The sequence below is a fragment of the Chinchilla lanigera genome, unplaced genomic scaffold (genome assembly GCF_000276665.1).
Source record: "Chinchilla lanigera isolate Chin_1 unplaced genomic scaffold, ChiLan1.0 scaffold00001, whole genome shotgun sequence".
Classification (NCBI taxonomy): domain Eukaryota; kingdom Metazoa; phylum Chordata; class Mammalia; order Rodentia; family Chinchillidae; genus Chinchilla; species Chinchilla lanigera.
In genome coordinates this window covers 7,120,143-7,138,076 of record NW_004955402.1, presented here as the reverse complement: position 1 = coordinate 7,138,076, position 17,934 = coordinate 7,120,143, and the positions used below count along the sequence as shown (strand labels likewise).

At 46.3% G+C, this 17,934-nt stretch overlaps 1 protein-coding gene across 1 annotated transcript in view; it reads left to right on the top strand.

Annotated features, from left to right (window-relative positions):
• The window catches only part of Tgif1 (TGFB-induced factor homeobox 1), a gene marked incomplete in the record, with an annotated part of 8,137 nt that extends 869 nt beyond the window's left edge, over positions 1-7,268 (top strand). The window contains 3 exon segments of the mRNA XM_005372651.2: positions 1-320; positions 5,336-5,562; positions 6,310-7,268. Coding sequence (XP_005372708.1) covers positions 305-320; positions 5,336-5,562; positions 6,310-6,858 — 792 coding nt within the window.
• Between the last annotated feature and the right edge of the window lie 10,666 nt (positions 7,269-17,934).

The following is a 17,934-nucleotide window of genomic DNA, read 5'->3' as shown; positions in this document are numbered from 1 at the left end:
GGACCTCCCGTACCTTCCCTCGCGCCCGCACTCTGACAGCGCGGAGGTGCGCCGGCGGGAGCGGGGAACAAAGGAGCGCGGTGGGGAGCGGAGCCCTAACCGGCTGCCCAGCGTCCGGGCGGGAGGAAGCCCGAGTGTCACTCGCGTTCCAGCCAAGGAGCGGGCGCCCGCGATCTGAGCGCCTTGTGGAGCAATAACGGCTGGAGCGCGTCCTACAAGTTACCGGAGAGCCGGCGGCGCAGGAGGTCGGCCGCTTGTCCCCCGAGACCCCAGCCCTGCCCCGCGCTGGGAGGGCCGGCTCAGCATGAAGAGCAAGAAAGGTGAGGCGGTGCGCAGGGCCGCGCGAGGGGCCCGGGGCGAGTGACTTGGGGACACTTTTCCGCCCCAGGGGCTGGTTCTCCGGCTGGAACGGCGGCCGCCCTCTTTGTTGAGGCTGTGTCTGGAACGGCAGGGGCTGTTTTCCTCCTAGACACAACACGAGGTGCTGCTGGGGGAGACGAGCGCTCCACGCTGCTGGCACTTTGTCAAGAACACGCTCGGCGCCTTGTCTGTGCGCCTCCAACTTTCATTGTCTCCGCCGCCTCCCCACGCCGCCGCGTGGCTCCCAGCTTCCCCGGCGGGCGGGGGGCGTGGGGTCCGCTCGGGAGGACCCGAGCCTTTGTCTGAAAGGTGGGTTCCGGGGGCCCCACGCCCCACTGGACCCTAGCACTCTTGAGGGAGCTGGTGTTTTTCACAATCCGAGGAATGTGACCCCGGACCCCCCCCATCGCCCTGGGTGCGCGCAGCTTTGGAAAGTGAAGGCTTCTCCAAGCCTACGAAAGTTTTCCCACGATGAACTGGGGACAAGACGAGGAGTGTGGGACACGGGGCCAGCAACTTAAAGCGGCATGCAGTGAGAAAGTAGCCAAGTGTGACAGGCAGGCTCGGTTGTAAATCCGAAGAGCGAGACTGTCATTGTTTCCACGAAGCGTTCTGGAAGATTTACAACTAAAACTTGCCGTCAGTCTGGGTTAAAAACAAAATACACAGGGGAAAAAAACAACCTCGAAAGGTCAAAGACTACGAAATCCCTTTTGAAGTTAACTTTGGAGTTCTCACCTCGGAGGTCCCCCGAGTGTCCCCGCGTGGACGGGACCCGGTTCTCGGTTGTGATTTATGTGGAGTGGCTCAAAACAGAAGTTAATCGCCCGGGGACCTAGCGAGGGCGGCGGGGGCGCAGCTGCGCATGCCCAGGAGCGCCCCGGCTGGAACGCGCATTCTTCCAGACCTGGGCTGCCGCTGGGGTTCTTTTGGGGGTCCTGGTGGAAGACCCCGAAACACACGGGACTGTCCAGGTCCCCTCCCCGGTACCCCCGTAGGAGTGAAATGCAGCGTGAGCACCCAGGTCTCTTGGAGGGACGCCTCCCCCGCGGACCCTCCGAGGGACACCGTGGAAACCTGGGCGCTTCAAGCTGGGGACATTTAACTTGGCTACGGAAACGCGTGGGGTGTTACGCAAAGCCTTGTGGCCCTGGGAGCGCGGCGGGCTAGTTCCTCGCAGGGACGCTTTCTCTGTTCGGTGGGGGTCTGTGTTTGCGGAGTGGCTGCGGGGGCACAAAATGCAAAGCTGGGTGTTTGGCAGGGGCGGGGTGGGGGGACTCCATTGTCCCAGCTCTGGCGGCTCGGCTCTGATTAGCACCCCCACTGGACACCCCTTGCCCGCCCCATTCGGTCCCGCCCCCTCCCCCCTTGAGCATCGTCCGCCGTAGCCCGGTGTCCCCCCTCCCCCAGCCTAGGAGTCAGGCTGGGACTGCAGGCAGGCGCCAAGGAAAAGCCGGGATCCCCAGTTCTGGGCGCGCAGGGGTACCCCATCCTGCTCCGCGCCGACTCCTGGGAAACAATGGAAGGTGACGAGTTGCAGGGAAACTTTGTGACTGCTACACTGCTCGTGGGGTGGGGGCAGGTATCTTTCCCTTTTTTAGGGTTCCCTGACCCGTGGTCGGGATTCGGGGTTCGAGGCCGCAGGCCGGGTCCGCAGTGGCCAAGTTCGGATGGGGCTGAACCCCTCGGCAGAACAAAGCTGCGCGCTGCGCTCCTGACCCCCCCCTCCGCGCGCCCGTGCCGGGCCCGACTACCTGGGAGGGGGCTCCCCACTCTGCCTATTGTCGGTCTTATAAAAACCTGAACATCTTTTCAAGTTTCCCTAAAACAAAAGTACTTGCAACTTGGGAATGATGTGTCATGCATAGTACTGCGACCTTTTAGAAAGCCCTGGATTGCCAAAAAGTTCTAAAATGGCTTTAAAAGAAGCAGGAAGAAGTTCGGTCCGGAAAACCCCTGGAGGCTTTTTGCTCCCAGTGTGTGATTGTGTTGAATTCTTGCTTTGAGATTTGCTCCTCGCTTTGGGATTGCTCTTTGGCAGGGTCAGCCCGGTGTACCATGGATTGAGCTTTTAAAGTTCCATTCCTCTTGCGCTTCCAGAGGGGAGAGGGTCTCCTCAGGAAACTCGTTAGGTTAGGCTTGGTTTTTCTTAATTAAACTTGCCCTGATCTCCTAGATTCTGCTTTAGTCGCCTTTATATTTTTGAAATCCAACTTTACCGCCAACTTCTCGCCCCTCAGCCCACCCCAGTCTTGATTTCTGAAAGTAGTTCAGAAAAAAGAAAGTGCAGACTCAAGACTGCTTCCCAGAGCCGTGGGATCCGCAGGCCATCTTGTGGCTTTTCCAGACTGCGTTTCCTTGTATGTGGAAGGAGTAAGAGGCTTGTGATTCTGTCCCCCGCCCAACCACATTTTTTAAAAGTGTAAGCAGCAGAGCAAGAGGTTTGGAAACAAGTCGTAACCGGGAAACTTTTCAAAAGGCTCTGTTACAGTAGGAAATGAGTAACGAGGAAAAAGCCTTTTTGTTTTTCCAAGTTGAGCCACCATGAACAGGGAGAGTTTTAATGAAAACAGCCCTGACAGCAGCAAGCGTGGTTTAGCCCAGGGACGCCAGTCTTCACTTCCGGTTCCTGCAGCTTTTGTGCACATATTGGAAATATTTGTTAGCAGACCCAGAGGCTTGGCATTCTTTTTTTTTTTTTTTTTTTTTTTCTCCGGTACCGGGAACCGAACTCACGACCTTGCGCTTGCCAGGCAGGCGCTTTCTTTCTTTCTTTCTCTTTTCCTTCTTTTCTTCTTTCTGTTTTTTTTTTTTTTTTTTTTTTTTTTTTTTTTTTTTCCTTCCCCCTCTCAAATGCACTGAGCAGAGTAAAGTCGCTCGCAGTTCGGTTGGTGTTGCTTAACTGAAACCTGCTTTTGTTTGTCACTAACCTATTCTCCAAGATCAGGCTTCTTGTCAAACTAAGCTAGTAGATCAAAGGGCAGGCTTCGGGGGTTTTCTGTTGATCTCAGACTCTTTACTACCAACTTACAGTCGGGACTTCAGTGCTCAGTGAGCAAGTTTTCACATTTTCCAGATCTTAAAAAAAGGTGGGGAGAGGAAAAGAACAGCCTTGGAGAAGTCTGTCTGGCTTTTCAGACGCTGGAGTGTTTAAACAAACTGCTTTATTCAAATTTGCTTTAGTTGTGCGGGTAACTCGGCACGTGTTTAGAAGTGAGATTTCATAGTTATCAAACCAAAGGACTCGTTTATACTTTCTTAAGGTTTTATTTTTATGAATAGTTTTTTACCCGAATTTTAACATGGGTTTTGAAAGTTTCTCAGTTCTCCCAGCAGTGAAAGCGGTTTCGGTTTTAAACGTGCCCTTTCTTTAAACTTTTTTTTTTTCCTTTATAGAAACTGCTTAATTAAATCTTCGGGGGAAGGGAAACTTCAAATAACATGGCAGTTAAAACGTTGGGGTTCTTCTGTGGTTTATTTATGGCTGTCTGTTAAAAGCCTTGAGCTACGGTGAATTTGCGGAATCATCCACCTCCTTTGTTAGAACTTGCTGGCTTTGTGCAGAGTTTTTCCTTTCCTGTAGGAACGCCCTCCCACACCTTCGGCCCCCTGCAGTCCAAAGCTAAAACTGTCACCAAGCCAAGGCAGTCCATTACTGGAATTCAGAACTCTTCAGAAATTCTGGATGGTTTTACCCCTAGGAGGAGGTTGGGTTTTTTTTTTTTTTTTTAATTATATCAGGGTAAGCCAACTCAATTAAAACTGGTCGGTTTTCTTTCACCAAAGTTACATACTACAAAAAGAAAAAGTTTACAAAGCTAAAAATGGAAACCTTGTAAAATGAATTTCCCTAATATAGAAGTACTAGTATTTTAAAACGTGCTTATAGTTGTTAACTTATATTTAAAAGATTTTAAATTGAATGGCTGAAAAAATATTTTGAAGACAGTTGTTTTGAAAAGCAGCGTCAATGGCATTGTTATTTAAAATTTTTAAGGTCAAAATGATGCTTAAATGTGAAGATCAGGCAGGCCTTGAATTTTTATTGAAATCGGTGTGTCAGCTTTAAATGTTCTCATGCTTGTGAATTCTTAAAATTTGTGGTAGGATTAAAGTACTTACAACCAAAAGAACTTCCCTTGGGAGATGCATATGCAGTGTTCTTTGTCATGTAAGGATTTAAGTCTGAACCCTTTATTGATATGCATAGTAGCCTAGGCTGGTATTAAATTGGCAGCTGGTATTTATAGAAGGTTTTAAATTTATTTGCTATTTGGTATCTTCTTTCCAAAGTATTAATAGTAGGAAAATATTTTTGTGTAATGAAATTGAAAACTGCAGTAGTCATTTAATTAACAAGTGACTAGTCCTGTCTATTCAAAGTAGGGGCCTGATTTTGAATAAATGTAGATCGCAACGAATAAGAAATGATCTTGGCATTGATAAAACGTTTTAACAATATTTTACCTTTAGAGTACTAACAGGTTAAGCATGTGATTTTCCCTCCTTTATTAGTGAAAAAAATGTGCAAATCCTCTTTTCTTTTAAACCTTCAGTGACAAGAGGAAGATTAGCATTTAAAACTGTGTACCCATTGGATTGCTACCTCTGGTTAACAGTGACTCTGAGAAGTTACTAGACACATTCTGATTACCTAATAGCTGTAAATGCAGCAAGTTATTCAGTCTGGGTGCAATTTGTAAACTTTTTGAGCATTGCCCAAAGGAATGTGGGAAGTTAAATCCTGACGCGCAGCGTGTAAGAAAGTGGTTGGGAACCTACCATGTGCGCCAGCCACATTGTTCTGGGAGGCTTTACTTGTTCCCTGGTGATTCAGGACAGAAAGCACCAGTGCTTTATTTCCCTATCAGTAGTTGGGGAAATGCAATCACACGGACCCGCCGGATTAAAGGAGGCCTACGACAGTTGCCTTGCTGGTAGGCGCGAGTGACAGCCGGCCTTTGCCCTTTCCTAGGTGTTGTTGCGGTGTCCGGGAGTGAGACAGAAGATGAGGACAGCATGGACATCCCCCTGGACCTTTCCTCTTCTGCCAGCTCCAGCAAGAGGAGGAGAAGGGGCAACCTGCCCAAGGAGTCCGTGCAGATCCTGCGGGACTGGCTGTTTGAGCACCGGTACAACGCCTACCCTTCGGAGCAAGAGAAAGCGCTGCTGTCGCAGCAGACGCACCTGTCCACACTACAGGTATCTTCTGAGCGGGGGGACCCAGGGCCCTGCCCCAGCTGGGCTGGTGCTCTGCTGTGAGCGGCACCCCCGGCCGGCTACGCACACATTTTTATTTTTAAAGTCATTTTATAGCATTCCTGCGTGTTAGGTCATGAAGTGCCTCCCCATTCAGAAAAGAAGGAATACTTTCATATTGTAAACTCTACTGAGCTAAAAGCTAGTAAGTGGCTGTTTAGAGAGCCCAGAAGCCCTTGACAGTCATCTGCCAAATAGCATTTCCTTTACTGCCCCCAAAGAGAGCTTTCCTCTCCGCCACAGACAGAAAAAGGAGGCGAAACCTTCCTCCATTGCCCAGGAAACTGGTTTGAAATTTAAACAAGCACAGACTTCGGTGAGGTAATTCGTGTTGGGTCTGTTGACACAGTCATTTGAACTGGGAGAAATCAGTTACCGGGAGGTGTGGCGCTCTTCGGAGAGGAAGGGCTTTCCAGTCGCTGATTAACTTCATTGTTGATTAACTTCAGCGCCGGGCAGTAGGTAACAGGGTAAAAAGGGGAGAGTTAGAGGCAGGCTTTCTGAGTCATCTGCAGGTGTTTGAGAATGTGTACCTCCCTCCCCCTCCTGCCAAAGTTGGAGGCCAGAGAGACCCTAGAGCAAATTTGAGTTAGAAGAAGGTTTCCGCCTCCCCTCTTCCAAAGGGGAGCCCCCCTCCCCAAGCGCTCGCTCCCAGGTGAGGAGGTGTTAAGCTTCCCGCTGTGATTTCAGGTCTGCAACTGGTTCATCAACGCTCGCCGCAGGCTCCTCCCCGACATGCTGAGAAAGGACGGCAAAGATCCCAATCAGTTCACGATTTCCCGCCGTGGGGCCAAGATTTCTGAGGCCAGCTCTCTGGAGGCTGCGATGGGCATCAAAAACTTCGTGCCAGCCCTGGAGGACAGCCCGGTGCATTCCTGCACAGCTGGACCAAACCCGCCCCTCGGCCGGCCGCTGTCCCCGGGGCCTGTGCTGCCTCGCCCCTCCGTGATCTGCCACACCACGGTGACTGCCTTGAAAGACGTGTCTTTCTCCCTGTGCCAGCCGGTTGGCACAGACACGGAGCAGACAGCGGCCAGCAGCTTCACAGAGACCTCCCTGGGGTACCCGGAGGACACGTGTAAATCGGGGTCCAGTACAAACGCGCAGAGCGGGCTCTTCAATACCCCTCCGCCCACTCCCCCGGACCTCAACCAGGATTTTAGCGGATTTCAGCTTCTCGTGGACGTGGCGCTCAAACGGGCTGCGGAGATGGAGCTTCAGGCAAAACTCACCGCATAACCCCTCCACCGAGCGCGTTGTGAGTGCCGGGGTGATGGCGAGAGATGGACTGCATTATTTTATATATTTTTTTATCAATATTTGCACAAGGCATTGCTAAAACGAAGCTTCCTGTTACTGAGATGTCGATGGAATACAGTCATTCCAAGAACTATAAACTCAAAGCTACTGTAGAAACAAAGGGTTTTCTTTTTTAAGTGTTTCTTGGTAGATTATTCATAATGTGAGATGGTTCCCAATATCATGTGATTTTTCCAACCCTCCCCCCGCCCTTTTCCCCTTTTTTGTTGTTTTTTTTTTTCTCCAGACTGTGCAATACTTAGAGAACCTTAGCATCTCCCATTCCCGTGTGGAGCAGGATGTCCACGTACTGTCTAATTAATAAATTTTCAGTTTTTTTCAAACAAGTATGAATCTAGTTGATCGATACCTTTTTTTCCACGGTGTAATAAAGTATTTTCTTTAAAAGTTATTGTAATGCAGAGTATTTTGTCGGAGGAGGCCCTTAAGCATGAGTAGGGCACCACACTAGCACCGGGGTGAGCAGGAAGTTGGGGTGGGGGGGTGTGAGTCGGGGGTGTTACGCTGGCTTTGAAGGGCAGGTGGACAACAAGCTCTGTGTATAAACAGGATGTGTGATATTTACTCTTGGTAGGAGGCAGCCGGCCTTTAAGTCTTGACTTAGAGCCGTTGAAATGAACCCCTGCGTCGGTGCTTGGCCTTTGGTCACTTGTCCTGCGTGTTTTAAAACGTTGGAAAAGTCTTGAAGCAGGTAATGGTGGCTTCAGTTTTTAGAAGTAGTCAACACAACGGACCTGTTACTGTGTCTTTTCCAAGTTCACCTTGACTCTGTACTGGTCAGGTAAGGCCTTTGGGTTCCAATGCAGCGTTCGCAGAGCAATCCTCTTTGAAAACACTTTCAAGAGTGTCCAGCAAGGCCGAGGCTCGGGCCAGGGCGGTATTGTTAGCTCATTAGGTGCACATTTTGCAGGGTTAGAAGTGCATGAAAAACAGTGGCGCCACACCAGTGGGGTTTGTTGGGATAGAGATGATTACTTCCAAAGGCCAGATGGCCAGAGGGAGGGAGTGACCGCCTTTGACTTGACTTGTCACATGCCATAGAGCCACTCCACGTCCTGCTTAGGATGAGGCTGCTTTGTTGTTGGAATTGAGCTTTTCCAGCCCTGCCCAGCTAGGAACTCTCAAGTTAGGACTGTCCAGAGCAGGTAGACGTCCTTCCACATTTACTCAGTTTTGAAACCCTGTTATACAAAGTCTCTCCTTGCTGGAGAGAGACTTCGTAAGTAGAAAGAGGAAAAAGTCACCACCAAGAGGGTTAAGAAAATGAAGAGAGAAAAAGGTGGGGTGCCCAGGCTGTGGGATGCTGCTTGCAGAGCCCTAGAGGGTCCTACACGTAGGTAAGTCAGAAAAAAATGAGTTCATAGGAGAAACAAACATTAGGGATCACGGCTTGGCCAGATGTGTTGCACACCTGTGTCCTGGCACTCTAGGAGGCTGAAGCAGGACAATCACAAGTTCAGCCTGGGCAATTTAACAACTTAGACTCAAGGCTGGGGATGTAGCTCAATGCAGAGACCCTAGGTTCAATCCCCTAGTCTCCAAAAAAAAAAAAAAAAATCAGCGTGCTCCAAGAGCTAGATTAAAGGCTGCAAATTTTACTATAGTACACATCCCAGAGACAGCAAGACCAGGACACCTTTCCATGTTAGAGTATTTAATCAGTCACCCTAGGAAAAGAGAAAATGGTCCGTGAGTGTAATAAGGCTGGGGATTTAGCTTAGTAGGGTGCTTGCCTGGCATGCTTGAGGCCTTGTGTGTTCAGTCTCTGTAAAAAAACAAAAAACTCAAGGACCAATGAGACCCAAAGGTCTAAAAGTCTCTTAAGTTTCCTATATTTTATGTATTTTTTTTTTTTTCCTGAGGTGATAGAACCCTGATTATTATTTTTTTTATTTTGGTTTTTTTCCAGTACCGGGAACTGAACTCACGACCTTGTGCTTGCCAGGCAGGCGCTATGCTGCTGAGCTAAATCCCCAGCCCCTAGAACCCTGATTAATAATAGCTGATGTAAATAGAAGCCATTGTTTTAAATTGCAAAATTTTTTTTTTCACTTTTATGAGTACCTGATGTTTGCAGTATGTAATGATTACACTCACTGTAAGGGATTAGTCCATGTACAGAACACATTTCAATTCCCTTTTTCCCCCCTCCCCCCACCCCCATATCAGATTCATTTATAAGACCTTATAAAATTAACTATATACAGATTGAAAAACCAGGCAAACAGGCCAAAGAACATAACAAACGTGAGAAAATTGTACTAAGTTAAGGTATACTTTTAGATGCACTGTTTACACTGGATTGTAATACCTTTTCTCTTTTTTCCTATTATCTGTCTTTTATTTCATGTATATATATATAGTTTTTCATAGAAGAAAAACCATGTGATATTTAAGCTTATGTATCTGAGTTATTTCACTTTGTGGTCTTGAGGTGCATCTACCTTCCTACAAATGACTCAAGTTTATACCTTCTTTTTTTTTTTTCCCCAGTACCAGAAATTGAACTCACGACCTTGCACTTGCCAGGCAGGCGCTGTGCCGCTGAGCTAAATCCCCAGCCCCAGTTTATACCTTCTTGATGGTAGAGTAATACTACCATAAAGCACCACTTTTTTATCCATTCATCTGTTGATGGGCATGTAGGCTGTTTCAAAGATTTAACTATCAAGAATTATGCTGCTGTAAACATGGGTATGTGTACATCTCTACAGTATGATGTCTTTAGCTCTTGGGAAGTTACCTAGAAGGGGAATAGCTGGGTCAAGCGGAATTTTTAGTTTGTTGAGGAATCTGCATACGGATTTTCACAGTGGTTGTATCAATTTATATAGTTCTACCAACAATGGAGAAAGAGTCCTCCCGAAAGCCTCTCCAGCATTTGTTATTGGTTGATTTATTGCCATTCTTTCTGGGCAGAGATGGAATCTCAGTGTTGTTTTAATTTGTATTTCTCAAATGGTCAGTGATGTTGAACATTTCCCCCACTGCTTTGGCCATTTGTATTTTTTCATCTGAGAAGTGTCTGTTGATTTCAGATGCACATTTTTAAATTGGGTCCTTAAATTTCAGGGGTCTAATTTTTTTGAGTTCTTTGTATATTCTAGATACTAGCCCCTTGTACCAAAATTTCTTTCCCATTCTGTAGGTTGTCTCTTCACTCTGTTAGTGGTTTCCTTTGCTGTGCAGTAAAGATAAGCCATTGTTTTGAAAAAGGTAAATATCATTGAGTAGGTAAACAAAAATCCATATCAAAGTGGAATAAACATTTTATGCTTATTATTTACATAGCATCTTTTTTTCACTTATTTTGGGGAGTTCTAAAGATTGAACCCAGGACTGTCTGCATGCTAGGCAAGCACTCTACCACTAAGCTACACCTAGCCCTTTTAAGTTTTATTTTTTATTTTTTTGTCTTTTTTGAGACAGGGTCTCACTATGCAGTTCAGGCTGGCCTTGAGCTCGCTTTGTAGCCCAGGCTGGTCTTGAACTCACAACGATCCTCCTGCCTCAGCCTCCTGAGTGTTGGGATTACAGGTGTGCACCACCATGCCCAACTTTAAATTTTATTTTGAGACAGAATCTTTCTGTTCTACTCAGGCTGGCTTTGAATTTGTTTTTTTGTTGTTGTTTTGTTTTGTTTTTCTTCCGGTACCAGGAATCGAACTCATGACCTTGTGCTTGCCAGGCAGTCGCTTTGCCAGTGAGCTAAATCCCCAGCCCCTGGCTTTGAATTTGTGATCCTCCTGTCTCAGCTTCCAGAGTAGCTGGGATCACAGGAATGTACCACCATACCTGGCTGTTTAATTTTAACCCATTTGTGCTTTTGTGCTTGAAACAATCTCATAAAGCATATCACTGGGTCTTGTGTTTTATCTAGTTCAATGACCTGTGCTGTTCACCCACGGACTAAGTTTAGTCCTTTTACATTTAATGTAATTATTGAGATGTTTGGATTCAGTTTAGAACGTTTTTTGTTGTTTCTCTTTTCCTACTTTCTGCTGAGGTACTTGGATTTTTTTTTATTACTTAGTTTTCTATTGGCCTATAAACTACACCCTATTATTTTTAATGGTTCTTGTAGGGATTACAGTATACATCTTTACCTTGCTGCAGTTTGGGTGTTAATATTATAGAACTTCATATGAAATACAGAGCCTGCAAACAGTGTAGTATCACTCACTTTCTACCTCTTCCTTTGTTTTTCATATATAATAGCTCTGTCTATAGAATAAACCCAACAAGAGACTCCTTTTATTTTTGCTTAAAACAGGCATATATTTTGTAAACAGGAGAAAAAAATATAGTTTTGTGGGGTTTTTATATTTTTCCCTCAATTTTTATTTTTTATTAGTCCATGTTTGCAGTACATAATGAGTTGGTCCATGTATATAGCACATCTTAATTCTCCTTTTCATCCTCTTTCCTATTTCTCCTTCTATCTCTCAGTCCCTTCCCTTTGGCAAAGGTCTTTATCCCTACTTCCTATTATCTATCTTTTATTTTGTTCTTTATTTTTTATTTTGGGTTTCTCATAAAAGAACCCATGTGATATTTAAGCTCATGTGTCTGATTTATTTCACTTAACATGCTCTCAAGGTGCACCCATTTTCCTACAAATGACTCAAGTTTACCCTTTTTGTGGCAGAGTAGTACTCCATTGTGTATGCACACCACATTTTCTCTATCCATTCTCTATCCATTCTCTATCCATTCATCTTACAGGCTGCTTCCAAGATACAGTCATTGAGTTGTGCTGCTATAAAAATGGGTATGCATGTATCACTGTAATATCATGTCTTTAACTCTTTGGGGAAGATATCGAGAAGGGGACTAGTTGGGTCAAATGGAATTTCTACTTTGAGTTTTTTAAGGAGTCTCTGTACAGAGTTCCATAATAGTTTTACCAGTTTATACTCTTACCAATAATGTAGAAGGAGGGGCTGGGGATTTAGCTCAGCAGCACAGCGCCTGCCTGGCAAGCACAAAGTCATGAGTTCAATTCCTGGTACAGGAAGAAAAACAAAAAAAACCCCAAAACGTAAAAATAACGTAGAAGGACCCTTTTCCCCTCAAAACCTTGCCAGCCTTTGTTCTTATTTGACTTCTTGGTGATAGCCACAATTTTTGAGTAAGATGGAATCTCAGTATTGTATTAATGTGCATTTTATGGCCAGCAATGTTGTAGAACATTTTTTTAGATGTTTACTGGCCATTGATACTTCTGAGAAGTGTCTGTTCATTTTGGTTGTTTTTTGAGACAGGGTCTCACTGTGTAGCCCAGGCTGGCTTCAAACTTGCAGCGATCCTCCTGCCTCAGCCTCCTGAGTGCTGGGATTACAGATGTATACTACTGTAGCCTGGTGAAGTTTGTTTTTAAATATCGGCCAAATACTGACCATTTCCAGTGCTTTTTGCCCCTTCCTGGAGGCTGAATGACAGCTGGTATCATTCCCTGAGGTGTGAAGGATTTCCTGGAGGACCTACGTCAGGTCTGTTGGTGACAAGCAAGAGGTTGTGTTTGTTGAAAGTAGCTGTATTTCACTTTCATCTCTGGCCACAGTTTCCTGGTGAGGATTGTAGGTCGAGCACTTCAGAGGTGCTATTGTCTTGCAGCCTCCCTGTTTTGGACCTCAGCTGTCACCTGGACGATTGTGTCTCTGTGTCGAATGTCTTCCCCTGGCCCGGTTAAAGTGGGATTTCAGCAGTTTGACTTCCACGAGCCCAGGCTTGTTTTTCTTTGTATTTATCCTGCTTGGGGTTCATTGAGCTGCCTGGATGTGTAAGTTTATGGTTTCGTTTATGTTTTTAAACCAAATTTAGGGAAATTTGGGGCATTATTTCTAAATAGTTCTTCTGCTTTTGTCTTTTCTTTCAAGGCCAAGACTTTATATTAGATCATGTGAGACTGTCTCACAGGACTGGGGCTTGTTTTCCTTCAGTCCTGTTTCTCTGCATTTCAGATTCAATAATTTGTGTAATTTGTTTTTCAACTCACTAACTCCTTATCTTCAATCTGCTGTGGGGCTCAGCCCAGAACTGTCGTGTCAGCCGTTGTATTTCTCATGTGCAGATTCCCATTGGATTCTTACATTTTATTCTTTGTACCTCTCATGGATTTCCTTGTTTATTCGTATTTCCTTGTGTGCTATTATAATAGCTGCCCTGAAGTAACTGTTGAAATCATTTTCTGTTGATGCATTTTGCCTCAGTAAACTGTCAGTTTGGAGGGGGCCTGGTGGTGTTTTGCTTTGTGGACCCCAGACACTGTGGATGGCTAGGAGGTTAATCATAAAGACTGAACTCTGGCTGGGCATGGTCGTGCATGCCTGTAATCCCAGCACTCGGGAGGCTGAGGCAGGAGGATTGCTGCGAGTTCGAGACCAGCCTGGGCTACAAGTTGAGCTCAGGGCCAGCCTGAACTGCATAGCGAGACCCTGTCTCAAAAAGACAAAAAAAAAAGACTGAGCTCTGCCACATTGCCCTGGGGAGTTCATGCCACCTGCAGGCCGATTGTGTCTCCTGGTAGAGGTGCCCGAGATCTGTTCCCTCCGATGCTAGCTTCTGTGACAAAGTTGGCCCCAGGGTCTCCCCTCACAAGTCGGCCAGGATTTGAGCAAAGCTTGCATTCCGAGTTTGAGGTTGGCTCCATCTGCAACCCCCTCCTTCCCCAGACACCTCTCCTAACCTTCTTCCTGCCCACACCAACAAAACCCTTGATGTTGCCGCTTGCCCGCTACCAGCCCCTCCTGGCTCCTGAAGATGAGACGGAAGCCACAAGTTGCTACATCTTTAGGACCCCCACGCTGCCGTCTGTCTTTGTGGCGTTGTGGAGGGAACCCAGGGCAGCTCCGCCACTACACTACATCTCCACCTGTTCGCATTTTCTGAGACAGAGTCTCCCTAAGTGGCCCAGCGTGGCCTAGAACCTGTGCTGGCCCGGCCAGCTGGGATTCCAGTTCCATGCCACCCACTGTGCCCGGCTAAATTCTTTTTCCTTAAGAAAGACAGCCTTGCCAGGCGTGGTGGCACACACCTGTCATCCCAGCACTCGGGAGGCTGAGGCAGGAGGATTGCTGCGAGTTCGAGACCAGCCTGGGCTACAAGTTGAGCTCAGGGCCAGCCTGAACTGCATAGCGAGACCCTGTCTCAAAAAGACAAAAAAAAGGGAGACAGCCTTTTAGTTTCTGCCTGCCTTTGGTCACTGTCTGGGCTACAGTCAGCTTTCTAGTTGTTAAGTGTCTTGGTCATAGTTTATGGCTGTTACCCCAAGCAGGGCTGGAGAGGGAAAGGGAGTGGGTACGGAGGGAGGGAGGGAGAGAGAGGGAGAGGTTCCGCCGTGACTGGAAAGCAGAGTTTTATTATAGTTACTTTAATCTCTAAATCAATGATTTCCAAACTTACCCCCACCTTGGAATCACCTGGGAAGTTTAAAAACAGTACTGCAGCCCGGCTTTGGGAACTGTTAAAAGATCTCTCGGTGATCCCGATGCATAGGAAAGTTTTGGAACCCCGGCCCTAAATCATTCTTTAAATTAGCCATTGTTTCTCAAGCAGAGCGTTAGAAACTGGTCATTCTCTTTCAAAATCTAAAAAAAAGTTTATTCTTTGCTTTCACACTAGACAATTGTTATGAAAGCGGTATACTTTGTAATTTGTTGTGGAATTACTTTCTCATCCAGATCTACTTTTCCACTGAAGGTTAACCTACACTTCACGTTCAGGGTGAGGCTCATGCGGCGGCCGACGCAGGCTCACCCTCTCTACAAGGCCACGTCCCCAACTAACATCCCTGAGAGTGGCGCAGGAGGTAAACACTCATCTGCATGAAACCAGAAATTCAAAGTGCACCTCTGAGCAGGAGCCAGAGAGCCAAAATAATGCTTCGAGATCAGAGTTTGAGATCTCATTAAGCTCATTACCAGGAGAATGTGTCAAGTCTTGCGCTCTAAAAAAACATGACCTCTCATTAAAAACAGGCAGCTTTCTGGTCTGAGTTTTATGATTCAGAGCTGAAAAGAGAAAACACTCAACAATGCTCTCCGGAGGAGGAGCGGCCACTTACGCTGGTGGTCACAATAGCCGCTGACAGATAGGGAAGCGGAATGAATCCATGCCTAAGAATAGTAAGTCACGCAGGGATTTGACCAAATGTCAAGGAAACGGTTTCTGAATGAGATGTTTTATAGGCGCCAGTTGAATGCAACCTTCAAAGTGCTGTGTGGCTGAGTTACAAATGACTCAAATCCCCTGATGGAAATTTACTCAGCTTTAGGAAAGAGCGGTAGTTACAGCCAGACGTTTAACTGATAGCATACAGGTAAGGAACATGAAACGACAGAGGGATTTCTCAAGATAAACTGCTTCCCTAGGGAGCACGGTGAGCTGCTTCTTTTGATTAAAAAAAAAAATTCCAAACGATTGTCTTCGTAAATGAAATCAGGGAACCCTGAATATGTTTGCATTTGATAAGATGTTTGAAATTTATGATCTCAGAACTAACTCAGCTCTTGTCTCAAATTATTTCAAATATATGTGTGTGTGTATTAATATATTCCACAGCATGAATGCTCTCCACGTAAATTTTAACGTAAAGTCATAATAGGCTGGAATACAGCAATAAGTAGTCACTATGCATTTTACATGTTCCTCTTTAAAACTTAGCCCAGTGTGTCTGTGTATTTCGGCAGTCCTGAGGACTGAACCCAAGGCCTCGTTTGTGTTACACGTGAGCTCTGTCACTGAGCTCCACGTCCAGCCCTCCTATTGCCGGCCAGCTTGTTACCTGATGGGATTATTAAGATTTTGTGCCTCAGTGCCACCTCGGTTATCCGATCAGCCGTCCTGTCACCGAGCTGCATTTAGCAAGTGTTATTTTACTCACTAATGGCCTCAGACAGCAAGTGCTGCATAGCGATGCTGGCGGTTAGGATAGGCCAAGGAGGAGCCTTAACATTCTTCCTGTAAGTCAGAAGGAGAAGGTTCTCAAGTTCGTAAGGTAAAAGGAAAAAATTGTATGTTGAAGTTGGTAAGATTTAAGAATAAACCTATCTGTAAAATTGTGGGTGCCGGGTGTGGTGGCGCACGCCTGTAATCCCAGCACTCGGGAGGCTGAGGCAGGAGGAGCGTTGTGAGTTCAAGGCCAGCCTGGGCTACAAAGTGAGCTCCAGGCCAGCCTGAACTGCATAGCAGGATCTAGTCTCAACAAATACCAAAAAAAAAACCAAAAAAACAAAAAAAAAAAACCTGTGAAGAAGGAGAAAGTTCACGCTATCACTGTTGTCACACTTGAAACTGTTAGGGCGATGGTTACAACACGTGCAAGTGCTCGGTTTAGATAGAGAGCTCACCGCGATGCCTGTGGCCGCGGCACCCGGATGTAGGGGTCTCGGAAGCGAGCAGGGGGGTCTGGTCAGGACTTGGAGGACACAGTGCGTGCCTGTGTGTGCGTGCATGGGAGGGGCAAATCAGGTACAGCACCTGGAACCATCCGCGGCCTCAGGCACCTGCTTGGGGGTCTTGGACTTTACCCCCTTCAGATAAAGGGGGAGTGTGTACGATTTCTAATGCTCTGCTTAACGTACAAGTTTTGACTTTACAGGGATTTGAAGGAGATGTGCCTTCAGTAGACATCGTAGCCTGAATTTGATTTGGTTTGGATTTTTGAGACAGGATCTTGCTGTGTAGCCCAGCTGCCTCAGCCTGAGTGCTGGGGTTGCAGGGGTGCACCACCATGCCCGGCTCGTACTTTGAACTTACCTTTTCCAGGCTCACAATATACTCGGCCTTTATGCTGGGTGGCTGCGGCCTTCACGGCACTCATTCAGCAGTGCAGTCGTGAACAGAACCGTGTTTGTTGACAGTGGTGTTCTGACTTTCTTTTATTTTTGTCATTTTTTGAGACAAGGTCTCGCTATGCAGTTCAGGCTGGACTTGAGCTCACTTTGTAGCGCAGGCTGGTCTTGAACTTGCAACAATCCTCCTGCCTCAGCCTCCCAAGTGCTGGGATTACAGGTGTGCACCACCATGCACAGCTACAGTGATATGTTGAATGCAGATATTCAATTATTTGCACAAAATATTCAACAGTGTATTTTTAAATGGGCTTTGTAGCCAGGCGTGGTGGCACACACCTGTAATCCTAGCACTCGGGAGGCGGAGGCAGGAGGATCGCTGGGAGTTTGAGGCCAATCTGGGCTACAAAGTGAGCTCAAGGCCAGCCTGAACTGCGTAGCAAGACCCTGTGTCAAAAAGACAAAAAAAAAAAAAAAAAAAAAGAAAAAGAAATGGGCTTTGTGTTATATCACCCAAAGGTAAATGTCTAAGCATGGTCTAAGGCAAGTTTGGCTAAGCTATGATGTTAGGTAGGTTAGCAGTATTAAATGCATTTTGAATTTACAATATTTTCAAGTTATGGCAGTTTTATCTGGGTGTAGCTCCATCACTAGCTCAGGAACGTTTGTATTATATTAGCCAACATTTTCCAGGCTTGTGTGGACAGAAGATCTATAGGAGCTGAAACATCTAAGTTCTCAACAAGAGTCCTGATGGATTAATTAGCTCAGTCCAGTCCTTCTGTGACTTATACATTTATTAAGACACCACATTATACACCATAAATGCATAAAATGTTTATTTATTAACTGAAAAATTTTAAAAATTTAAAACCTCACCAAGCTTGGGGGCACAAGTCTGTAATCCCATCTACTTGGTAGGATGAGGCAGGAGGATCTCAAGTTTGAGCCCAGTCTGGGCAATTTAGGACTTAGTGAGAGATCTCCTTTCCAAATTTTATAAAAGGACCCAGCTGTGGAGGTGTACCCCTGTAATCCCAGCACTCCGGAGGCTGAGGCAGGAGGATCGTCATGAGGTTGAGGCCAGCCCAGGCTACACAGTGGGTTCCAGGTCAACGTGACCTACATAGTGAGACAGTCTCAAAAAAACCAAATGAGTCAACAAATAAAACAATCAAACTTTTAGAAAAAGGCGGGCATT